Source organism: Myxine glutinosa, chromosome 5 (genome assembly GCF_964187855.1).
Source record: "Myxine glutinosa chromosome 5, kmMyxGlut1.1, whole genome shotgun sequence".
NCBI lineage: Eukaryota > Metazoa > Chordata > Myxini > Myxiniformes > Myxinidae > Myxine > Myxine glutinosa.
Genome location: NC_136265.1, coordinates 117156026 through 117182952, shown reverse-complemented (window position 1 = coordinate 117182952; position 26927 = coordinate 117156026). Strand labels below are relative to the sequence as shown.

At 45.6% G+C, this 26927-nt stretch overlaps 1 protein-coding gene across 2 annotated transcripts in view; it reads right to left on the bottom strand.

The window, feature by feature from the left end:
• Positions 1–5018: 5018 nt before the first annotated feature.
• Positions 5019–26927, bottom strand: part of GTF2E1 (general transcription factor IIE subunit 1) — a 148001-nt gene continuing 126092 nt past the window's right edge. For both annotated transcript variants that reach the window (XM_068116442.2, XM_078778592.1), the window contains exon 7: positions 5019–6913. In XM_068116442.2, the coding sequence (XP_067972543.1) occupies positions 6414–6913 (500 nt within the window). In that variant the 3' untranslated portion in view covers positions 5019–6413. The remainder of the gene's footprint in view (positions 6914–26927) is intronic.

Below are 26927 nucleotides of genomic sequence, written 5' to 3'. Positions count from 1 at the left end.
CCGTTCGCCACTTCCGCCACTTTTAGAGGGCCGCCCGTTCACGGCGTTTGTGGACCACAAACCCCTGGTCTTCGCCATGGCCAAGGTTACGGAGCCGTGGTCGGCCCGCCAGCAGCGCCACCTCTCCGCCGTGTCCGAATTTACGACGGACATCCGGCACGTCGCGGGCAAGGACAACGCTGTGGCCGATTGCCTCCCGGTCCGGTGCGAACGCCGTCCACCTGGGTGTGGACTTCGCCCACATGGCGGCCGACCAGACCGCCGACCCCACGGTGCAAGCCCTCCGGACAGCGGACACAGGCCTGCGGTTGGCCGACGTCCCCTTCGAGGACACAGGCACGATTCTCCTGTGCGAGGTTTCCCTGGGCCAACCTCGCCCCATCGTGCCCACCGGATGGCAGCGGCACATTTTTGACGCCCTCCACGGCCTTTCCCACCCGGGCCGGAAAGCATCACAGAAGCTCGTGGCAGCAAAGTTCGTCTGGCACGGGCTCCGTAAGGACGTCCGCGACTGGGCCAACACCTGTGTCACCTGCCAGCCTGCGAAGGTCCACCGGCACACCCAGGCCCCGTTGGCACCATTCGACGTGCCCGCGCAGCGCTTCGACCACGTCAATGTGGACCTGGTGGGACCCCTTCCCTCCTCGCGGGGCTTCACCCACCTCCTCACGATGGTGGACAGGACCACCAGGTGGCCGGAGGCCGTCCCGCTGGCCTCAACATCCGCCAACATGGCGCAGGCCTTCATTGGCACCTGGATTGCCCGTTTTGGCGCGCCCTCGGACATCTCCTCCGACAGAGGCCCGCAATCCGCCTCCGAGCTTTGGGGCGCGGTCGCCCAGGCCTTGGGGGTCAAGCTACACCGCACCACGGCCTACCACCCACAAGCCAACGGCTTGTGCGAGCGGTTCCACCGCTCTATGAAGGCCGCTCTCAGGGCCAGCCTCCAGGACGACGGTTGGGCCGACAGGCTCCCGTGGGTCCTATTGGGCCTCCGAACGGCCCCTAAAGAGGACCTCCAGGCTTCCACCGCCGAGCTGGTCTACGCATGCCGGGCGAATTTATCCCTGACGCCACCGGCCCCTGGTCCGCGGCTCGCCAACGCTCGGTCCTCCAGGAGGCCGCCAGGAGATTTGCCCCCGTGCCCACGTCCCCCCAGCACTTCGCACTGCGGAGTACGTTTTTATCCGGCATGACGCACACCGGGGACCGCTCCGGCCGCCATACGATGGACCTTTCCGGGTCCTGAAGAGGGACGACAAGTCGTTCATCATCGACATCGGCGGCAAGCCGGACCGCATCTCCGTGGACTGCCTCAAGCCGGCCCATTTGGACCTCGACCAACCTCCACGGTTGGCCCTTCCTCCACGACGGGGCCGTCCCCCGTCAACCAAGCCCCCCGCCCGACCATCCACCGCCACGCCACCTACCACCCCCACACGAATCGCCAGGGGTCGTTTCGGCCGGGTCATAAAGACCCCCCTCAAACTGACTCTCCCGGTGCATGTTAACTCTGGGGGGCGTATGTAGCAGTTACCGGAAGCATGACACAATTACCTTGCACCGGCCGATGACACAACCGGCGAGAGGGCACTTGTCCGGACTCGCCCGGGCGTGTCCAGAATTGCCTTTCCCGGGCGAACACTTGGCTTACCTATTTGCATACCACGCCCCGCCTGAGAGGCGTGGCTTTTGTGTGTTGAGCTTTACTTACAAATTGCCGCCCGTTCGATGGGCTGATTCAGTGCTTTTGAGTTCTTTCGAGTGAGCTGGAAATAAATAGCTCAGTGAAACTTCATTCCGGGCGTCGTTCATTTTGTCCGGTTTGATCGTGCGAGCATAGCTCCCACAGTGGCATATTTATCATTCCTGGTAGTTATGAAAACGTTTGATAATAAAATATATGCCTTTTAAATGTTTATGACTTCACTCTATATTAGTTTATAAGCGTATAATTTTGTACCCATTTGAATGGGGGGGCATTTTTTCCCCATGCCATCCCTAAATAAGAAAGCGCAATCAGAGATTGTAGACCAACACCAGGACGTGCTTGTGAGGTGTATTTTGTGGGGTGTTCTTGTACATTCTTTAATTATTTTGTACAACCCCACTTTCGTCAAACACACGTGACACATTACGTCTTCTTTATAAAACTGAATTCAGTATTGTATTTTTAATGTTTTTTGTTTTTAATGAGGCTGTCCTTGGGATCTTTTGAGTCCCAGGGGTCTTTTGCATCCTCAGAGTCTTTTGGATCTTTTGAGTCTTCAGGATCTTTTTGGGTCCTCGGGGTCTTTTTGGTCTTCCAAGTCCTCAAGGTCCTCTGGTTCTTCATAGTATTTAAGGATCTTCACCTGGTATTTTGGGGTGACCGACTTCAAACAGTACATAATTAATAGACATATTGAAAACTCACATGGCTGGAGAAGATCATAGAGTAGAACTTCTTCTTCTTCAAACAATAACAACTTCTGGCTGCCAGACCTCAAGACCAATCATATTGAAATTTTTAACACGTGTTCGCTTTACGGCTACATTACTCTGAAGTTTCACATCGATCAATGAAGCAGTTCAAGAGATATAATTTTTAGATTTTTTGTTCAATTCAATATGGCTGCCAAACCATGTGACATGAATTATTCAAGGGCAGCATGGCAAGCGCGAGGTATGGGGAACATATGTGTGAAGTTTCCGCTCGATCTGTTCAGCCGTTCTGGAGTGACTTTTTAAAGTTTTATTCCTCAAAAAATCGTAGCCACCAAACCATGTGACTTATGTCATGGTCATGGAACTTTTTATTTGTCATGGGTATGCAATCATGCATGTAATGTTTTGCCTCGATCTGTTTCGCCATTTCAAAAAAAAAAGAAAAGGGATTTGAGTGGTGTTTAAGGCTTTTGTGTTTAAAACAAATGTGGTGGCCAAACCACGTGTCCGATGATGTCATTTTTTTTCTCAACCAATTTATCCCGAGATGACGCTCAACAAATTTCATCCTGATCGGATGGAGTTTTGTACTCGTCCAATTATGACGTCATAATGGAGGCACCTATAACATCATCATTGACATATTCTATTCCCCATGGAGTTATTTACAATGAACCATGTCTCATTTTTTTTCCATGCACTTCCGGAGATATAGAGGTGCAACGTTTTTCGGTTTTTCCAAGATGGCGCCCATACCACATAACCTATGACGTCATAATTATCATTATCAAATTCTACAGGTGGAGTTGCACCTATGGTGAAAATATCCTGTCAATCGGACCAACGGTTGCAGAGAAAATCATATTTATTCTGTGCGGACAAACAGACAGACAAACAGACAGACACAGACAAACAAACAGACAAACGGACTCAAATGCAATACTCTCTCCTCTGGCGAGGGTAATAAAGATTACTGCCATACTCCATCATATCAGGCTAATGCTATCTGTCTGTCGCACTGTGAAACATGGAAACGAAACGATCCTCGGATAGCAAAAAAACATTACTTAATTAGAGAAAAAAATGGTGCTTTAAATTGATCCAAATCTATGGGAAAATTATAATTTTGTCAATCAGACAAAAAATTAACCAAGGCGGTGTATAGGCAACATATCGCTGCTCTGATAGCTCCTGGTTTTGTTTTTATTTCCTGTTTAGAAATATATAACGTCCCATTTTGAGCTCTTTCAACCAGCACAAGACGAAAAGGTTTCCTTTTTTATATCGTGGAATGTCTAGAACGGGTTTCTGCTAATAATAAACCAAATAAAGGATGAAATGTGAAATGAATTATTTGGTCTTCCAAATGTGAAATAAAATAAAAGAACCAAATGTGAAAAAGGGAAATGATGAAAGATGCACCTCTAAATCATGAAATGCAAATCAGGATTCGTAACCTTTTCGTAGCAGTTTGTGTCCGAGCGAACAGTCAAAGTCTCTCTCTCCATAGTACATAATGGTTTGTGTCCGAAAAAACAGTCAAAGTGTCTCTCTCCATAGTACATAATGGTTTGTGTCCGAGCGAACAGTCAAAGTGTCTCTCTCCATAGTACATAATGGTTTGTGTCCAAGCAAACAGACAAAGTGTCTCTCTCCACAGTACAGTCAGTACATAATGGTCTGTGTCCAAGGGAACAGAAAAAGTCTCTCTCTTCGTAGCACATAGTAGTTTGTGTCCGAGCGAACAGACAAAGTGTCTCTCTCTGGAGCACATAGTGGTTTGTGGCCGAGCGAACAGCCAAAGTGTCTCTCTCCATAGTACATAATGGTCTGTGTCCGAGCGAACAGTCAAAGTGTCTCTCTCCATAGTACATAATGGTTTGTGTCCGAGCGAACAGTCAAAGTGTCTCTCTCCATAGTACATAATGGTTTGTGTCCAAGCAAACAGACAAAGTGTCTCTCTCCATAGTACATAATGGTCTGTGTCCGAGCGAACAGACAAAGTGTCTCCCTCTCTGTAGCACATAATGGTTTGTGTCCAAGGGAACAGAAGTCTCTCCCTTCGTAGCACATAACAGTATATGTCCGAGCGAACAGACAAAGTGTCTCTCTCTGGAGCACATAGTGGTTTGTGTCCGAGCGAACAGCCAAAGTGTCTCTCTCCATAGTACATAATGGTCTGTGTCTGAGCGAATAGACAAAGTGTCTCTCTCTGTAGCACATAGTGGTTTGTGTTCGAGCGAACAGCCAAGGTGTCTCTCTCCATAAGACATAGCGGTATATGTCCGAGCGAACAGACAGTGTCTCTCTCCTTAAGACCTGTTGTAGATCACCAAGCTATTAACAAAAAGTATTAAATGCATGGAGTAAGGGGTGGGAAGAGGAGGCCTGGTGGGAATGGGAGCTCGACTAGATAGTACCAACACCCATTGTTCGATTTTGTTCAACAACTTCCTCGACCTTAAACTTCCACCTACTCAAAATGAAGGGACAAATCAAACGTCCCTGTGGCACAGGTGTTCATTCCTTTTTTTTTATAACTTCATTTCATTTCAGACACTGTGCACCTGAGGTATCAATTGTTGAAATGATACAATGAAGTTTTATTTTTATTAGTGGCAATGGAGATACAAAAGTCACCTGCCTTTGAACAATGAAAAAAAAAAATACTCGGCAGGTGATAAATAGCATTTTCTTTTTCTTCCTCCACTCGAGTACCAGATCAACATTCCGACGGCAATCAAAGATCCAAAATGATCACCAGTGCATTGCACCGGGTTGATAAAATGTTCATGATACCCAAGGCCTAGCAAGACCGTCGAGAGCTTACTGCGAGAAAACCGACCCGTTTGATCAAATCTTAGCATTGCAGGAACGACTGGAGGAGCTAAAGCAGGAAGAGGCGAACAATTCGGGCAGCAACTCAAACAGGAACCCGATATGGACAGGGGTCATCGAACATGGCATCCAATATATCTGCGTTTCCTATTTATGATTCAATTACCATTCAATTCCAAAGGGGATACCAACCGTACAGAGGTTCACAACACGTCCCGTCACAACAAAGAGAGTCAATCTCTCGGTGTACACGCATCGGTAGGTGGAAGATTAACTTACAGGTGAAGATCAATCGGAGAGGCGCGTGCTGACGCGTGTCAGGAGGCCTGGTGGGAACGGGAGCTTGACCAGATTGTACTATGTACTACGTCAGGACTAGCTGTGCGAGTTCAGCAAGAGATGCCAACGATGGGTAGCTCCAGGAGAAGACCCGAGACCGAGGCGAGCAGCCACCGAAGGAATGCAGGGGGAACGCAGGGGGAGTGCAACATGCAGACAATGAGGGGTTCCAGAGGAGGAAGTATAAGTAGGGCAGGAGGGCAGAGAGCTTGGATTATTAAGGGTTCTTCTGAAAGCGGTTGCTGGGAGGTAGAGCCAGACCCAATGAGGAAACACCTGACAAGAGCCAATAAGAATGCTTGAAGCATGACTGCGACAACTGATTAGCTGGCCTGTGGTGAAGGTTGCATACAACATCAGTGGCAGAAAATGTACGGCCTTTAAAATTGACCAATCGGCCAAAAGAAGGCGAAAACCAAAGGAATCCAAAATAGAGTCAATAATAAAATAAAGGGAGAGTTTGTGCGTTAAAAAGTTAAACTACCTACACTTGATTGATTTTAAATAATTATCAAGTCAAAAGACTATTTACTAACAGAGCAAGCGGCAGAGGCTTCTACTCATCTCGTCAAAAGTGTTGGTTTATCAGTAGAACAAATTAAATGGTAACTACAGGATGTAACATCGGATAACTTAAACATTCCTTTACTCGTCACAACATAGACTTTCCACCCATTTCGTTTCAAAAAATAAAAATCAAACACCATATTCGAGTGCAGGCCGCAGCAGGAGCGTTCATTTTCTGTGATCGACACCGATAACCTAAGAATGTAATGAGAACCACCTCACTGTTTGGTCCGCAGCTCAGCTCACTCATACATGTCCTGAAACATCTGCTGGCCTGTCTGGATGTAGACCTCCTTCTCTTCTGCCGTCATCTTGCTCACAAGCTCGGGCTGCCGGCTCACCTCGCCGTATCGGTACGCCCGGCCGGCCACCGTGACCGTCGGCTCTTCCGAGACCTCCTCGAAATCGTCGTCCTCTTCGCCGAATGGAGCACCGCCACCGACTGCGTCCACCCGCGGAGCTCGAGGTTGCTGCGTCGAACGACGCTTCGCGGGCGGCTGTCCGTCCTCATCGTCCGAAGACTCGGTCGTGTCGCTCTCGGAGTCGCTGGCGGCCGCACCCGCCGCCGCACCCGCCGGCAACCCGGCGCCGCGTCCGGTAAAAGCGTTTCCACCGGCCACGGGGCCTCCGCCAGGTCCGGCCGAACCGATGGCCTTCTTCTCGTGCACGAGCAAGGCTCGCATCACTTCGTCATGATCCGAAGAAATGCAATTGTTTGACTTCTCTCCAACATCTTCTGAACCTGCAATGACAATGAATTTGACAGAGGAAAAGTGTTAATTTTGACACAGGAAGTGTTAATTTTGACACAGGAAGTTTTAATTTTGACACAGGAAGTGTTAATTTTGACACAGAGAGGTGGTAACGGGCAGAGGTTGAGGAGGTAATGCAAAGTAAAAGAAAATAAATAAAACATGGCCACAATGTTTGCACCAAAACTGTCGTTATCTCGAAGAGATGAACTTATAAAATGGGTCATGATGACCGGATGTCCATCCATCCTGTCACCTGGTAACTTTTTGCTATTTTTGCTACTCCTCCCTTATCACCTGGCTGATTGTTTTGAAACTCGACACATGATTACAAGACAGTACCCCGCACAACCGCTCAGGCTTCGATTTTAAATCATGGGTGCTCCAAGGTGGGATTACCCCCTAAAACTTTGGATCACTACTCATCCCATATTTACCAACCGATTGCTCTGAAACATTATACAGGCCTTCTATCTGATGGTCCGCAGGATCGCTCGGTCTTAGATTTTTCCATTTCGGATCAGTGGGTTCCCTCAAAATCAGCAAAGGTCTGAACTACAACCTCCAGAGATGACGTCGGCCCACTCGGTGGCTATTTTGATTATTATTTTGCCCCATGTTGGAACACACATTTTAAGGTAAAACTAGATGCAATCCAAGCTCGACTGGCTGCATTGAGGTGTGACGCATCCAACGACAATGTTTCATCAACCAGGCTTAGCGGACATGATAAGCAAATATGCAACTCCAGTTTAAACTCAATTGTACATCAATCTTTAAACAAAACTTATCAGTGAAACAAACAAAGCACCAATGAGAAATACCGGCATGAAGATGAAAAGTTCCAGCGGACATGGTTTTCAGAAAAGTCGAGACGTACGCCAACCCCAGCCTAAGACTTCCTTGTGCGTTTGCTTTATTTATATGTTCGTTTTGTTAAATTTTTCATTCTTAAGAGAATCACATCGAGAGCGGTGATCATCCGACTAGAAAGAAAGAACCACCTTTAGAGGCCATTTTTCCCCGCAGGGCAGGAGTTGGCCTCTTTTTGGGTACCGTGGTCCCCTTTTTGAAGCAATGTTTGATGGCCGGGTGCCCTTCCTGCCGCCAACCTTGTTAGTCGCCTCTTGCGACACACAGGGAATTACCAGTGAACTGGTACTCAATTTGCGGACCTCGGAAGGATGACAGGTTGATTCAACCCCACTGGCATTAATTCAGCGATCGACCGGGATTCGAACCCAGGATCCTAGGATCCCAAGCCGGCACCCTAACCGCTAAGCCAACCGCTAAGCCAATTAGAAATGACTACTTTAAACGGCAGGGGCACTGCATCAGTGGCACAGCTGTGCCCCAGTAGTCATTTACTGCATACAAAATAAGAAGATATACAAGGTACGAGGACAGGCGTCAGTTGGAAACAACCACCATAGGAAACAACTCGTTGAAGCTTTTATTAGCTAGGCCGTACCTCCCGACTCGCATCAAGCCTTCCTTAAGGTCTCCAGACGGACGACAAACTGATTGTTCACGTCTATCAAAACATTATCCACCGATTTAGTGGTGACAAAAAAAAACAAAAAAAAACTCAAAATTGAAACTCCACTACTTTGCTGCAAAAAACAGGCCCATGTGTGGCTTACACAAAAAAGTCTTCTTCTCCAGTCTAGACACGAGACAACACTTGTGCACACCAAGTTTGCCTTTATTAATAAAGGAGGTAAAAATAATGTTTTGATTTTTTTGCTAAACATTCCAGGAATCAGGGGATACTGACGAAATGTTGGAGAAAATGCACAAACATAGTTAGTGGGGAATAAAAGATGGAATTCTGAAGAAGCTTGTGCAATGCAGAGAGAAAAACAACAAATCTGGAAAAGTTAAAACAAGGAATGGAACGGTGATGGAAACAAATCCATCATTACAGTTGACAGAAGATCATTCATTTTCTCCAACAACCTCAACTCAGATCATCAATTTGGTTTCAGACCAGGTCACTCCACCTTGGACATGCTGCTTCTACTCTCCCAATGGATCAGGGCTATCAGACATGATATCAGGTCTGACACCCTCAATGTCAGACATGAGATCAGGTTTGATGCCCTCAATGGCAGACATGAGATCAGGTTTGATGCCCTCAATGGCAGACATGAGATCAGGTTTGATGCCCTCAATGTCAGACACGAGATCAGGTCTGATGCCCTCGATGTCAGACATGAGATCAGGTCTGACGCCCTCACTGTCAGACATGAGATCATGTCTGACGCCCTCACTGTCAGACATGAGATCAGGTCTGACGCCCTCGATGTCAGACATGAGATCAGGTCTGATGCCCTCGATGTCAGACACGAGATCAGGTCTGATGCCCTCGATGTCAGACACGAGATCAGGTCTGATGCCCTCAATGGCAGACATGAGATCAGGTTTGATGCCCTCAATGTCAGACACGAGATCAGGTCTGATGCCTTCGATGTCAGACATGAGATCAGGTCTGATGCCCTCACTGTCAGACATGAGATCATGTCTGACGCCCTCACTGTCAGACATGAGATCAGGTCTGACGCCCTCACTGTCAGACATGAGATCATGTCTGATGCCCTCAATGTCAGAAACGAGATCAGGTCTGATGCCTTCGATGTCAGACATGAGATCAGGTCTGACGCCCTCACTGTCAGACATGAGATCAGGTCTGACGTCCTCACTGTCAGACATGAGATCATGTCTGACGCCCTCACTGTCAGACATGAGATGAAGGAAAGAAGGCATTAAGTTGGAGGGAAAATGGTGAAGGTCGTCAGACTTGCAGATTACCAAACAGTAAGGCAGACATATGCAGCAGGGCCTGCAAAGTTTGATGGAATTTACAAATTAAGTATCAACAGAATATGGAATTATAAGTGTAAAAAAGATCAAGATAATGAGAAATCAAGGATTACAGGCAACGGCCTGACGATTTGTGTGGATGGAAATGAGTTTGAACAGGACGGCTAATTAAAATATGAATGTACTATGTTGACACAGGATGGGAGATTCCACAGAGAGACCACGGGGTGAATTCCAATGAGAAAGAAGTCCTTCAATAAGAGGAAGGAGTTGTTGAGAAGTTTTAATGAATATCTGAAGAAGAAGAAAATGGTGAAGACTTCAGTTTGGAGTATTATGTACCCAGTAGAGGTTTAGATCCGTATACAGCAGAATATCAATAGACTAGAGGCTTTTGGAATGTAGATTTGGTGACGACAGGAAGGGATGTGATGGGTTCATATGAACAACAACAAAGTGCTAGAAATGGTTCGAGAGTGTTCTGGATGGTTCAAAAGTACAAAATCGAGATGGTGGTCGGCCATGGGTGCCATGGCCCTACAGGTAGGCACAGAAGCAGTGATGGATAAATGTTCCAGGTAACAATATAGCGTAGTGTCAGCCTGCTTGGTACCAGGTTGTGTCTCATGACAAGTTCAATATCTAAGAAAACTGAATCCAAGCAAACTTCCACCTTGGTTGAGTCGTTTGTCCACATTATTCCTCTCAAGACACAGTACATCCATCTGGAGATGAATAGGAGCAACACGCTATTGGTCTGAGAAGTTGGTGCTGTTTGTGGCCTTTGTTAACACGTGCACGTTAAGCGACAAGCAAGGATGAGCAATTGGTTCACTTTGTCTGTCCGTCCGTCCGTCCGTCCGTCCATAAACATTGGTTCATGATCGAGGAACAACTTATTAAAATTGAAGATTATATATATGAACACGAATCGGACCATGAATCGAAAAACGAAGCTGCAGTTTATCAGCACTTTGGCTGTGAATTTGTCTCATCGTGCAGTAAGATTACATATTTTTTTACTCTGTCTGTGTCTGGCAGTCAAACAAAACTGAAAATCATCCCAAAGACGAAACTTACTGTTTTTAGGTATGTCATAAAGGACACAAACAACAGGAACGAAGAACTAATGTAACATGTTAAATAAAGTGGCGTAAAAGACGCTACATTATTGGCGATAAACTTACGGGAAAAAAGGTTTATCTCTACAACCTTTAAAATCTGTATTTTATTTCACTCGAATTATATACTTAGAACACTGTAGAACACTTAGAACACTTATTAGCTCTTTCACGAGCCTCGATTCAGTATACAAAAAAAAACACAAAAAAAAAAAAACACAAATCGCATTTTTGGCAATTTCAAAGCCCTTCCGTTCAGCAGTACTTGGACAAAATATTCATGCCCTTAGGGCAGAGTAACTATGGGAATCAGCATTCACACCATCTCATGGCCTGATGGCAAAGTAACTGTGTGAAATTCTGCATTCAGACAAATATGGTGGCACCGAGCGATGTTTGTTTGGTGCATCTTTTTCTCAAAGATAGTTCCAAAATCGTCATTTTCTCCAAGAGGAATTGGCAGGTTTGCAATTGTGTAAACAGTCTGGGAGCTTGTGACAGAACATTTCACCCCATTTTCCCCAGGTTTGAACCCTTAAAGTCACTTATGTCAGACCCACACACCCATGGGTTTCATTTACACCATAAGCTACATGGACTTGGGTATCAGGGTAGCTGTTTTTTTTTCCAGCTATCTCAGGGAGTGGTGCCCCTGCCATGTGCGAGTCCTGGGCTCAGCTGGATCCGGCTGACAGTACCTGGTATTGTCCCCTTGTCCATGATAACAGATCCCCATTGCCTTGTGGGGGAAGTAAGTCTCTTTAGGCTAAGACTATGTGTAGAACACTCACATATCAAACCGCACCTGTAGGTCAGCCTGGGCAGCGCTACATCGTGGATAAATGTGCCCATGAAAGTCAGTGGTGGCACCAATTTAGGCATCAATGCGCAGCATCTGCAGACAGCTGTGTCCACCATGGACATAAAGGGTAGCAGTCATCATACCGATGACCTGGCCAGTCTGCTGTGCCTATGGGCATCATATCAGACTCTACGTTGCATTCACTGCAACTGCAGCCAACGATGCTCATAGAAATAGAGAGTGGGAGAAGGATAGCACACACCTCTACCACTTTAATCACTACTCTGTGCAGGTTTTTTGTCCCTCGTCACACTGCGGAGCGAAAGGGGGACTATGGTTTTCCCCTCCGTCCGTGTGTCCGTCCGTCCGTCCTTCCTTCCATCCGTCCGTCCGTGCATGCGTAAGCGAAGGACCGCATTCGAATTTGGTGTGTGGGTGCAACCCACATCAAAATCCAAGATGGCCGCCGCCATGTATGTCTCACGCCATGTATGTCTGAACCATGTGAGCGGAATATCTTGAAAAATAAGTGAAGTACCAACTTCTAAGCTGGCGTGTGGGTGTATCTAGGCATAAGGAAGAACGCTATTGAAAATTGGGTCGCCACAACAAAATCCAAGATGGCCGCCACCATGTATGTCTGAACCTTGTGAGCGAAATATCATATCATGGCATGTTTTCTGCGTCTTCCACTTTGTGAACTCACATCACTTCCCCGATGGGGGACCTAGGTGTAACGCTCGTTTTCCCTTCATTGGCACCTGCTCACCACCCCTTTACCCAAGTCCTATGGCGAGGGAGGAGTGATGCCGGGGACATGCAGAGGATGCTGCTAGGAGTCTCCAGTCAAGAGTCCAAAGTATGGCGGTCCAAGTGTGATGGTGATGACCTCAAAAATATTTGGTGGTTGAATTCAGTGACCTGGTATGCAAATCGTCTTCTCCAATTTCTCTCCAATGCACAATCCCACGAGATATGCGGAAAGGACGACCCAAAACCAATTATCTTCTTTTGTGATTCATATATAAACATCATTAAAAGTAAATAATGACCTCGGCCAAAGTTCAAACAACGTGAGTTTAATCTCTACATGAGAAAATTCCACATAGCTATTTGGGTGGTGTATAAGCTAACAGATCGCTGTCTCCATCGATCTTGCCAAGGCCGTAACACCTATCGGCTCAAAATCCTTTTAACTGGTGACTTGGTAGTTTTTAAAATGAAGGAAACACGTATCGGGAGTACATACGACATAGCGATTGTGAATGTGACAGTTCTGAGGCGTCTTTCGCTTCGCATCGCAGTGACGGCGAGCACCAACATGGCAGCTATAAGATTAAAATCTGGCTTCAAGCCACCTCACCACCCAAAGCCTTCAACCAGACATATTAACATGCTCCTCCCCCTTCATTCCCGTTCTTCAAAGGAAAGCGGTAATAACTGTTGTATCGCCATTATACAGTCACGTGAAAAAGTAAGTACACCCCATGTAAAGTTTTGACTTTTTCAACATATTTCAACATACAGCTATTTGATCTACATTTCAACAATATTGATAGATAAAGGTGATATAATATAACAAATATCATGAAACATTTACATTTTGTAGTCCATTGTATAATTTAAATAAACATAAATGCAAATTTAACATGTGGAAAAAGTAAGTACACCCTTGGCTCGAATAGGTGGTATTGCCCCCTTTGGCAGAAACAACCTCAAGTAGGCGTTTCTTATAACTGTTTACCAGTCTCTGGCATCGACTGGGAGAAATTTTTGCCCACTCCTCCATGCAGAATTCTTTCAGCTGTGCGATGTTTGATGGGTTTCTTGCATGCACAGCTCGTTTCAAATCCCCCCACAACATCTCGATGGGATTTAGATCCGGGCTTTGACTTGGCCATTCCAGAACCCTCCATTTCTTTCTTTTCAGCCATTCCTTGGTGGATTTACTGGTATGTTTTGGGTCATTGTCATGTTGCAAGGTCCACCTTCGGTTGAGCTTCAACTTTCCGACAGATGGCCTCACATTATCCTCAAGCACCCTCTGGTACAATGAAGAATTCATAGTGGATTCTATGATGGTGAGCTGCCCAGGCACTGATGCAGCAAAGCTGCCCCAAACCATAATATTTCTACCACCATGCCTTACAGTTGGTATCAGGTTCTTGTGGTCAAATGCTGTCTTTGGTTTTTGCCAAACATGTCTTCTGGTACTGTGGCCAAATAGCTCTACCTTCGACTCATCTGTCCAGAGCACATTGTTCCAGAAGTGCTGGTCTTTGCCGAGGTGTTCATTGGCAAACTTTAGTCTTGCCCTGATGTTCTTTCTGGACAGCAAAGGTTACCTCCTGGCACACCTCCCATGTGGATCAAATTTGTGCAGCCTCTTTCTAATGGTAGACTCGTGCACTTTTACATCAACAGTGGCAAGAGCTACCTGAAGGTCACGTGATGACATTCTGGGGTTCTTAGAGACTTCTTTCAGCATCTTGCGGTCTGCTCTCGGGCTGAACTTGCTGGGGCGGCCTGGCCTGAACAAGTTGGCAATTGTTTGGAATCTTCTCCACTTGTAGATGATCTTCCGGACAGTCGAATGATCGATTTCAAATTGTTTGGAGATCTTTTTAAATCCCCTCCCAGACTCGTAGGCATCTATAACCTTCTTTCTGAAGGCCTCAGAGAGCTCTTTTGATCTAGGCATGGTGACGCCGCACACTTCAACAACAAAGAGCAAACCAAACGAAATGTCTGAGGCTTAAATAAGACAGGTTCCTCCAAGATCCTCTCTAACGATGTTCTAATCATTTGCACCTGAGCTGGTGCACCTGATTCTAATTTTAGGTATTTGAAGTCGTGATAAAGGTAGGGGTGCACTTATTTTTTCCACATGCAAAATTTGCATTTATGTTTATTTAAATTAAAAAGAGAGATATAGCAGCTGGCGAGGGAGGAGTGATGCCGGGGACATGCAGAGGATGCTGCTAGGAGTCTCCAGTCAAGAGTCCAAAGTATGGCGGTCCAAGTGTGATGGTGATGACCTCAAAAATATTTGGTGGTTGAATTCAGTGACCTGGTATGCAAATCGTCTTCTCCAAAATTTCGTCTTCTCCAATTTAACAACAGTTAACCTCAAGTTGCAAAAGGTCCATTCAAAGTTGCAAAAGGTCCATTATACAATGGACTACAAAATGTAAATGTTTCATGATATTTGTTATATTATATCACCTTTATCAATCAATATTGTTGAAATGAAGATCAAATAGCTGTATGTTGAAATATGTTGAAAAAGTCAAAACTTTACATGGGGTGTACTTACTTTTTCACGTGACTGTATATTACTAGCAACGGTACCCACCCTAAGGGTGGGGCTTCAATTTGACGTCCAATTCAAACGTTTTGGATGTCCTTGAGCTTGACCTTGGGCCTCGAGAGTTAAAAATTGGGCACAGTCTATTCGAGGGCAAGGCAAATATGTGTGTAAAGTATGGCGATGCTGTGTGCAACGATGGAGCCGTAGTACTGTAGACAAACAGACAGACAGACCAACCAACCAACCAACATACTTGCCGGAATAGATTCCGGCAAGTAATAAACTCTATGGTGTCTCAATGCATTCTCTTCGTTTCCATGGTGACAGACAGCTTAGAGACTTGGAGTACTTCAAAATAATTCAATACTTACATTATTTGTTAACTGGTATCTCCACCCAGGTCATACTAGTCTCTTCAACTAAAGTATCAAACAAGCCCGGCTACGCCACTGTTAGACTTTGTCTTTTTTTCTAGCAAAAGAACAGTTTTATTATTTTTGTAATCTACCATCGTACTTCTTTGTTTTGCCAAAGTTTTGTCCATGGAGTTAGTCGGGTAAACTTTGTGGGAGGTCTGAGTGAACCTTCCCCCGTTGAAATTAGGTCAGTTTTTCCTTTTTGTAATGGACTGTCATAATACTTTGTTTTGACAAAGTTTGGTACATGTACTAAATGGGATAAATAAAACCCTTTGTAGGGATCTTTGCAAAGGGGTCTGGGGTCCAGAACCATCAACTGGTGAGCAGCTGACAAACATTTGTGAATGACTTAGGTGGCCTAAATAACTTTAAGGGGTCAAACCTTCTGGGGAAAGTGGGATGAAATCTTCCATCACGAGCTCTGGGTCTAAAAGTATGGATATGATCCTCGGTGGCGACAAGAAACATCTCAGCGGAGCATCGTCAGCTCTGGACAGCAGAGCATCGTCAGATCACACCTGTTATGCAAGGTTCATGAACAAAATGAATGTAGATCGTGTTCGGAAACGCAAAGCAATCCGAGTTTAAAAGACCCTTCCCATGTCCTTTTCCTCAAGATTGTGTGGGGTAAGGTGTTCTATGAACTCTCTAGTTTGTCAGATGCGAATTTTGTTTTGGCACCATGAAGATCAGTGATCAGATGTACAGTAGATTTTGGCCAGAAAATGAAACGGTGAGAGATGGGAAAACGGTGAGGGCATATACTTAATGTCTACTCTTTTCAAAATGTACAAAGGAATCTTTAACATGTGCCAGTAGATGCTAGATGGGATTTGTGGCTCCATTCTCAGATAAAAGAGTATAGTTCTTCATGCAACACCCTGCCCGGGTTAACCTCCGGATCCATCCTTGGGATTCGTAGCCTGAGATTTGTCTCAGAGGTCGTCACCTTCCAAGGACGATTTCATTCCAGTTGATAACTCGATAATCACGAAGAAGTCAAACACACAAAAGAAAAAATCCATCGTAGAAATAGAAAGTGGGCTTTGTGTCGACATCCTGGGAAAGCCCAATGATCCCATCTCATGCTCAATGGAATTGTTCATTCTTCATCTCCACAATCCGCTCACAATCCGGCTTGGTCATGGCAGTAAACTTGGCATGAACAGATGGCCAAACATTAAATTCATGGGAACGGAGGCCATGGATGATTCCAAATTGACTCGTAATAAACATAGTTAATCTCACTTAATACAACATCTAAGATCATGGATCACAGTCAGGTTTTTTTTTGAATCGGAACACGAATACATAAAAGGCAAACTAAACTCAAACATCAAAATTGAAGATTAAACGTGATGAGATCAATATAAGGTTTTTCACTTTGTATGTAAATTCAATGAAGAAAAAGATGTCTTCTTGACAAGGAAGCACATCTTGCCTTTGCAGATCTCACTTTGGTTGTGAAACACATTTTTCAGCCAATCATGAACGAAAGCAAAATATCATGGACATGGAGCAAACACGAAACCATAAACGTGGACTATCAACAGCAGTCACAAACCAAAACAAGAAAGAGCAATCAGAGATTGCAGACCCTCGCCAACACATGTTTTCAGTGGTTTTTAAGGCTTTTGCGTGAAAACAAATATGGCGGCCAAACCACGTGACCGATGACGTCATTATTTTTCCTCCACCAATTTATCCCGAGATGATGCTCAAAATTTTTTCTCTTGATCGGATGAAGTATTGTACTTGTCGAATTATGATGTCATAATGGAGGCAACTATGACATCATCATTAACATACTTTATTCCCCATGGAGAGTTCTTTACAATGAGCCATGTCTCAATTTTTTCTATTCAGCACTTTCAGAGATATAGAGGTGCAAAGTTTTTCGGTTTTTCCAAGATGGCGCCCACACCACGTGGCATATGACGTCATAATTAGCATAAATAATTATACAGGTGGAGTTGCACCGTTGGTGAAAATTTCCTGTCAATCGGACCAATGGTTGCAGAGAAAATCATATTTATTCTGTGCAGACAAACAAACAGACAGACAAACAAATGAAAAATCACTCACAGAGCGACAAACAAATGAAAAATCATTCATAGAGCGACACTTGGCAAAAAAGAACAAGAAAGAGCAATCACAGACTGCAGACCCTCATGAGGACGTATTTTCAGTGTTTTTTTGTTGAGGCTTTTGTGTTAAAACAAACATGGCGTCCAAACCATGTGACCGACGACGTCATAATCATCAAAAAATTCTACAGGTGGAGGTGCATCTATGGTGAAAATTTCCTGTCAATCAGACCAACAGTTGCAGAGAAAATCATATTTATTCTGTGCGGAAAAACAAACAGACAAACAAACAAACGGACTCAAATGCAATACCCTCTCCTCTGGCGAGCGAGGGTAACAAAGTAGAATGGCACTTGGTAGACCATCCTTTTGACCTCACAAATAATTGGTGGTTGAATTATGTGACCTAATTTGCAAATAGTCTTCAAATTAAGTAAATCGGATGAAAATTGTCAATTTTAGAAACTTATGCTATGTTGACCTCAAAAATAGTTGGTGGTTGGTTTCAGTAAGCTGATATGCAAATCCTATATGAGATTTCAAGTCAATCGGATCAAAATTTAGGATTTTAGAAATTTGAGAAAGGTGGTTGACCTTAGGCCTCTGTTGACCTTTTGGCCTATTTTGATCTCAAAAATAGTTGGTGATTGAATTCAGTTAACTGATATGAAAATCCTATTCAAATTTCATGTCAATCAGATGAAAATTGAGGATTTTAGAAATCTGGCCGATGTTGAACTCAAAAATAGTTGGGGGTTGAATTCAGTGACCAGATATGCAAATAGTCTTCAAAATTTAAGTTAGTTTTGTTTATTTATTTATTTTTGTATACAGGATTCGAGGCTCGTGAAAGAGCTAACATTTATCACACAAAAAATCAAAACAGACACAAAGTATATAATAAGGGGAGCTATATAATAAGGGCAGTGGTAGACAAGATGGGGAGAGAAGGGGAAGCACACAAACACAACATTTGAAAGCAGGGACATCGGGAGATCTGTGGGAGGGAGAGGGCGTGGGGGGAGGAAGCGTCTAGGAGAAGTATAAAACACAAGGATACTGAAGGACTTCCAGGAAAGAAGTTGGTATTTCAAAAAAGTGGATCTGGGGTGAAATTAGCGGGGGTAGAAAAGATCAAGGTTTTGGATGGGGGAAGATAAGAGATGGTGGTGAACAGCTGTTTTAAAGACCTGGAGGGAGGATTGGAATTGAAGAGAGTGAGGGAGTTTGTTCCAGAGGCGGGAGAAAAGAGGAATGAAGGAGTGAAGGTGAGCAGAGAGTCTTGATTTTGGCAGTTTAACCATAACAGGGTTGCAGGCGGATCTTGTGCGACCTGTAGGAATATTTGGGGGACAGAGCACAGATAGAGCTGGGGGAGCTAGGCTGTAGAGGAGTCGGTAGAAGACAGAAAGACCACCAACCTGCCTGCGGTGAGTAAGTGAAAGGCCCTCGGAGTTAGCTTCATCGTGGGAGATTCCAATGATTCTGAAAGCTTTGGTTTCAACAGCATGGAGACGAGCTAGGTGTGAGGCAGGAGCACCAGCCAAGAGGGGAGAACATTATTCCATTGAGCTGCCGATGAAAGCCTTGTATGTGGTGAGGAGCTCAGGTGTGCCAAGGAAGGACTTCGCATGACGGAGGATGCCCATTCGGCGACTGGCTTTGGAGGCCAGCTTGGAAATGTGGTTTTCCCAGGAAAGATCATGGCAGATAGTGAGACCCAAAAGCTTGAGTGACAGAACTTCTTGTAGAGGATTGTTCAGAAAGTAGATGGGAGGGTTGTCCAGTCAGTCTTTTCTGAGAGACAAAGTGAGAGTGTGTGATTTGTCAGGATTGAAAGACGTGTTCCACTTGTTTGACAAGTCTGATTTTGTCCAGGTCTGCAGAGAGTGAGGAGGCTGCAGGCTGCCGATCTGAGGGATGAGGAATGGAGCGGCAGAGAGTGGAGTCATCAGCAAAGAGATAGAGAGGATTTTCAAGAGAGTCGGAGAGATCATTGATGAAGACCAGAAAAAGCACAGGGCCCAGAACACTGCCTTGGGGAACTCCAGCCTGAACAGGAAGAGGAGATGAGAGAAACCCATTCAAGGCCACACGTTGACTACGACCAGAGAGGAGGTCCACAAGCCATGCGTGGAGATTTCCATGGATACCATAGTAGGAGAGTTTGGTGAGCAGAGCGGGGTGCCAGACCGTATAGAAGGCTCGTGATATGTCAAGGGAGACAGCTCTGATTTCCTGTTTGGCATTGAGGACCTCCATCCATTGTTGAGACAGCAGAAGCAGCATGTCCAAAGTAGAGTGACCTGGCCTGAAACCAAATTGATGATCAGAGATCAAACCATTGGAGAAGAGGAAGGATTTCATATCTGAAGCAATGATGGATTCCATGACTTTGCTGATAATTGGGAGAAGGCTGATTGGTCTGCAGTTGCAAGGATCTGTTTTTGCACCTTTTTTGTGGAAAGCGGTAATGTTGGCAGATGACCTTGAGCAAAAGAGAAGGTGAAGAGAACAGAGAGAGGGTGTGAAAGAGAGGCAGAGCAGGATTTTTGGACCCATGGGCTGATGCCGTCTGGTCCAGTTGCAGAATCAGAGTCGAGGATTGACAGAAACTTCTCCACCTTGTCAGGAGAGAAGGACACCAAGTCCATGAGCAGCTGGGTACGACTGGGTACGATGGGTACAGAGAGGGACGGGTTTGGGGCACAAGATTTTGAGGCAAACACAGAGTTGAGGCATTCAGCTTTTTCACGTGCGGAGTCAGCTTTGTAGCCGTTTGAGGTAAGGGAGGGGATGGAGGGGGAACAAACACCAGAAACAGATTTGACTAGACGCCACCAGGATTTGGAAGAGGGGGACAGGTTTGAAAGTTCAGGCTTGAGTAGAGAGATAGTGTTTCCTGGCTCTCCTGAGGGTGGACACAGACTTGTTCCAGGCTTTGTGAAAGGAAATGAGATTTCCTTCTGTTGGATTTGCTTTCCAGGAGATGAAGGCAAGTTGTTTCTGGGCAACAGCCTCACCACAAGATTCCATGTACCATGGGCGGGAGGGAAGGGTATGACAACTAAAGACGAGATGGGATAAATATGTGCATGAGAGAGAGCAATTTACTTTGGAAGAATTCCCAGGATGAGTTGATGTCACAGGCGGTAGAGATGGGAGACCAGTCCAGATGTTTCATGGCTGCTGGAAGACCGTGCCAGTTGGCCTGAATGAAATGCTAGACTCGTTGATGCTGAAGAGTCTCTCTGAGAATGGCCAGAGAGATGTCCACTTTAACAAGCATATGGTCAGAAGAACCGATTGGAGCAGAAGAAGAGCAGCAGACATTTGCAGGGAAGTTTGTCATAACCAAGTCCAGAAGAGATGATGTACCGTTGACTGAGATCCGGGTCGGGAAATTGACAGATTGTGTCAGCCCCAATGAGTCGCAGAAGTCCTTTGCTGAGGTTCCATGGCTGGTGAGAGAGGTATCCACACCCAGCCAACTGGCATGATGACAATTGAAATCACCACATATGAGGAAGAGAGAGTTGGGATGAGTCGATAGAAGTTGGTCCATGTTGTCAGACAGCGAGATGGAGATGGAGTCATCACTGTTTGGTGGACGGTACAACACACATATGAACAAAAGATGGGAGCGAAGGGGAAGCCGTAGCCAGAGGTACTCCTGGGGGTGGGGTGGAGAGAGGGCAGTGCAAGGCGAGTGAGGAAGAGAGTTTTTGATAAAGATAGCAACCCCACCTCCAGGATGACGATCAGGTCTATCATACCGGAGGAGGGAGTAACCCAGGAGAGATATTAATGAATCATAGACATCAAGAAGGAGGAAAGTTTCTGCAAAGCAGATCACGTCTGGTTTGTCAGAAGCAACCTGTATGGAGAGATCAGTCAGGTTTGAGCGAAGGCCCCAGATGTTTGAGGTCCATACCGTTAATGAAGAGGAAGCGGGAGCATCGGATACAGGACAAGGGAGGGGAGTTGTCGGGTAAGATGTGGAAGAGGAGGAGGAGGTAGGGAGAGCTATTGAAAATGTGTCAGAGATTTCAGAATAGCTCGGAGAAAGGGAAGGATGAGGAGGATAAAAGGTTTGATGGTGATTGGGCGAGGCACAGTTAGGTGTTGTTTGAGGGGGGGGGGGGGGCAGAGCGAGGAAGAAGGTTGGACGTTGGAGGAGATGGAGGTGAGAGTTGGAAGGGAGAGGAAGCGGGGAGGATGATTTGAGGAGGAGGGGTGAGAGGGGAGTATTGGAGGAAAAAAAGGAGGGTGGGGAGATTTGAAGGGGAGGGGAGAGGGGGGGTTGGGAGGGGAGGGGTGAGGGGGAGTTTAGGAGGGGACGGGTGAGTTTGGATTTTAGAAAGTGTTGGACTATTAATGGGAAACAAACATTTATTGCAAAATGAGTTTCTTGTTATTTTCGAGCCAGAGATCCGTTTGAAAACGTTGGAGGAGGGGTGGAATGCAGGTGAGTTTAGGGAATGTAGGAAGGAGGAACTGTAAGAGATGGAATTTTTATTTGAAATGAAGAGATTTGGTGAGCAAATCGAAAGCAAACTTTTAAAGAAGAAGAAGAAAAATATGTTGTAATATAGGACAGAATACAACACTTCAGGGGAAAGTTTAAACATTTTAAAACTAAACCGTGAAAACTATCTGGGGAATGGGGTGAAACACGTGGTCGAAGAACGAATGAACACAAACAAAGAAGGAAATGAAAAAATTTTTTTTTTTTTTTAAATTAAGATTTTATACAAAAGGTAAGATGTTCGGGGAAGTATGGGGTGAAAATAAGACTGGGGAAAACACTGAAAGAACGAAAGTAAATGGACCACGAACAAGCACTGAGAAGACAACCAGGCCTCAAGGCAAGAAACTTAAAATATCAGACCTCAAAAATGCGGCAGGAAATAACCCACGATTTTAGACAGGTATGCACGATTTACACTGAGATCTTCCTCGAGACACACAGTCGGTACACACACCGTAAAATAAAAATACAGTTTTGACAAAAATACAAACGGGAACAATTACTTAACTTTGATAGCGTGGAGATCCTGGAAAAAACACAACCTCGCCGGAGGTGAAGGTTCGTGAAGATCGGTTTAAAATTGTGACCTGTAGGCAAGTATAAGTGAGCGGACAGACAAACACACAAACACACAAACCGGTGTGATCAACATCCTTGCAAAAAAAACAAAAAACATTTTTAACTAAGAAATAAACAAGTGAATCCTCTTGGATTGCGCTGAGGTTCGGGCATGGAATTTCTAGGAGGAAGTATAATTTGTATGCAATGAAAGTACATGTAATATGGGATCGAGTAAGATTTGACATATCCACTTTTGTTATTCCCGATTCCTCATTATTTCAGAGTACATAGGCATAATGAAGAATATGACAATGACAACAAGAGATCGTGCGACACCATCGCAACGGCTTCCAGCACATCCGCATTCGACCATTTCGTGAACACCATACGCCCCGCCCATCAAAGCGCGTACGTAAGATTACGTAAGCGTGCACATGTGACCTTGCGCTCCAGCGCGACCATTTGCGCATGCGCGGCTTTTCAGCGTTCAGTTGCTTCAAGTTCAAGTTCAAGTTCAAGTTCAAGTTGAGCGTTAAAGTTCAAGTGCTTCGGCAAACGACTGTCGCACCACCTGCGCATGCGCAGGGTTGACGGGATTGACGCATTAGAATGTTTGGTGCTGTGCGAGAAGGAAATGGCTGTCATGGTCACAAATGATCTCGAAATTTGCGCAATTAAATGCCCTCCCTACACGATGCCGTTTATTTCGTCAAAATCCATCCAGCGGATCTGAAGTTATATGAAGAAATGCATTTACGTCGTGACGTCATCACACGATTGTCGAATGCAGACGTCTTTTCGGAAATTAAACCAGTGCGCGTGCGCGAATTTACGTCACGTCGGCAGCGAGAAGGGGTTCCCCAACACGAACCAATCAGGAACTGCCACGTCACACTTATATGATCTCAGAATTCCTGTGACAGGAATTCGCGTTACACTGGCTGGAAGTCATTCGCTAGAGGCGCTTCCTCAGCGCTAATAAACAAACAGACAGACAAACAAACGGACTCAAATGCAATACCCTCTCCTCAGGCGAGGGTAATAAATACATTAAATGTGGTCATCATGGAAAGGGTTCACTCGACCTACTGTCTGAGGCACCTACTGCATTATGAGAGCTGCTTAAAGGGGAGACACGTGAATGAAAGCTGCTCTAAGCATGCTATTACAGAATATTATGCCACTACAGGGACTCTGCAAAGGAACAAATTTGACAATTACACATCATACAGGCCCGTGAAAAAGATGCATTGAACTCAGATACTGTTCTCGTACCATCCCAACCGCTCTCATTCCATATGATACAAATATGCCTTTCAAATTCAAAAGAAGACAGTTTCCTAGACATTTTGCTGTTTCCATGACCATCACAGGAACAGACATTTGATGGAATTTGCGTATATCTTCCGAAACCTTAATTCAGTCACGACCAACTGTAGGTAGCTCTCTCAAGTTTGATCATTGGACTCATTACCTACGCCACCAAAGGTGGATGGAGGTTATGTTTTCACCCGTCTGTCTGTTTGTCCGTTTGTGAACAAGATATCTCAAAATGTGGACGGATTCAGACAAAATTTGGCAGAGAGGTAGCATGTGTTACAAGGACGAAATGATTCGATTTTGGTGAAGATCCGGATTCGGATCCGGCTAGTAGAATTTTTAAAGTGATTCTTCACCATTGGGAGATCGGGCCAAAAACGATACATAGCAGGATATCTCAAAAAGTTATGGATGGATTTGGATGAAACTTGGTGGACCGATTGGGTGTCTGTGAAGAACAAATACATTCGATTTTGGTGAAGATCTGAATATGGATTCGGAAATTAGAATTGTTTAATTTTTAAGTGATTCTTCACCATTGGGAGATTGGGCCAAAACCGACATGTAGCAGGATATCTCAAAAGGTTATGGATGGATTTGGACGAAACTTGGTGGACCGGTTGGGTGTCTGAAAAGGACTAATCGTTTCAATTTTGGTGAAGATCTGAATATGGATTCGGCTACAAGAATGATTTAATTATTAAGTGATTCTTCACAATTGAGAGATCGGGTGAAAAGCGATATTTAAAAAAAAAAAAAAAAAAAAAAACACTTTTAGAGGCCATTTTTTCCCCGCAAAGCGGGGGTTGGCCTTTTTCGGGCACCGTGGTTGTTGTTGTTTTTGTTGGTCCCCTTTTTGAAGCAATGTTTTACGGCCGGATGCCCTTCCTGCCGCCAACCCTGTTTGTCGCCTTTTACGACAACCAGGGAATTACCAGTGAACTGGTACTCAATTAGCCGACCTCGGAAGGATGACAGGCTGAGTCAACCCCCCTGGCGTTAATTCGGCGATCGACCTGGATTCGAACCCAGGATCCTAGGATCCTAAGCTGGCACCCTAGCCGCTAACCCAACACTTCGGGTGAAAAGCGATATATAACATGATATAAAAAAAAAAAAAAAGGACGATTTATGAATAAACTTGGTGGACGGGTTGGTTGGGTGACAAGAACAAGCCGATTCGATTTTTGGTTCAGGTCCGAATCCAGATCCGGCCTTTCAGTGGAATACAAAACGTAAACTGTTCACCAGGCGGAGGTGTGCACTCTACTAAGTGCTGTTCTAGTTAAGTGTCGTATCTGGGAAGAACGAGGTGTTAATTGTGTTTACAGTGAAATGGAGTGCAATCAATAGGTATTGGAAGGGTGAAGTCAAATGTGTTATTATTGACAAGCTGAATGCACCCGGCATTGCCCGGGTTCTTTGAATGAATTTCATTTTCTGTACAGTGGTCTGACTTGCGGCTTGGGCGATTTTGCCCCTGTTTGGAGAACACCCAGTGAGGCCTTCATCGGGGCCAAGCGAGCAAGGGCGTGTCGGGACCTGGTTCGTGCCATTGACCGAGTGGTTCGCACCAACCGGTGCCGTTTTCGGATGACTACTGTGACTGGCACTGGACGTGCTGATGTCCTTGGACTTCGGGCCAGGCTCTGGGCCGACCGGGCCGACGTGGTGTGGTGCTGACCAGGCAAACGTGGTGTGGTGCTGACCAGGCAAACGTGGTGTGGTGCTGGCCGGGCCGACGTGGTGTGGTGTTGGCCGGGCCGGCATGGTGTGGTGCTGACCGGGCCGCCGTGGCGTGGTGCTGACGGGGCTCCCGCAGCCGTGATGTCCCCCCACCCCCCAGAATTTCCATGTTTTAAACGTTTCCCAGTGTGTACCCTGGATTAGAATAGGTACACCGTATCCCTGCATGTCGTAAGAGACGACTTAGAGGGTTGGCGTCAGGAAGGGCATCCGGCCATAAAAAAAAACATTGCCTCAAAAAGAGAACCATGACAATTGCAACTACATGTGGGCAGGGTACAGCCCGAAGTGGAGATCAGTTTCTGAGGTTTGGGACATGGAATGTAGGGACAATGACAGGGAGATCAGGAGAAGTGGTGGAAGTATTGGTCAGAAGAAGAGTGGACATATGTTGTGTGCAAGAGACGAGATGGAAGGGAAGTGGTGTGAGAATGGTGAAGTGTAGGCAAGGACAGAAATACAAGTTTGTGTGGCAAGGGTGCCTGGAGGGCGTGAATGGTGTTGGTGTCCTGTTTTCTGAGGAGTTTGTAGACAGTGTGGTGAGTGTGACGAGAGTGAGTGATAGGTTGATGATGGTGAAAATGATGATTGGAAAGCTCTTGGTGAACGTCATCTCGGGATATGCTCCGCAGGTTGGTCGGAGCGATGAAGAGAAGGACAAGTTCTGGTGTGCGATAGAGAAGCTGATGGAAAACGTGAAAGATGAGGAACTTGTTGTGGTAGGAGGACACTTAAATGGACATGTGGGAAGGAGAATGGATGGTTTTGAGGGAGTTCATGGGGGTTACGGATATGGTGTGAGAAATGGAGAAGGTGAAAGGATTTTGGAGTTTGCTGATGGAGCTGATTTGTTGATTTGTAATACTCAGTTCCAGAAAGAGGATAATAAGCTTGTTACATACACGTCAGGTGGGTCGACGACAACCGTTGACTACCTGATGGTGCGTAGGCGAGATAGGGGGCACCTCCGGGACACAAAGGTGATCCCGGGGGAGGAGGCTGTTTCACAGCACCACTTGGTTGTCTGCGACATAAGGGTGAAAGGTGCGAGGAGAGCTCGGCGGGTGAAGTACCAACCGAGAATGAAGGTGTGGAGGTTGAAAGAGGTGACAGTAAGGGAGGCATTAAAAGAGAGGCTGAGTAGGGTAGAGGATGATGTGGTTGAGCTTGAAAGTGGTTGGATGTCAATGAAAGCTAGTCTGTTGGGAGCCGTTGGTGAGGTATGTGGATGGACAAAAGGACCACCGAGGCACTCGGAAACATGGTGGTGGGATGATGAAGTTG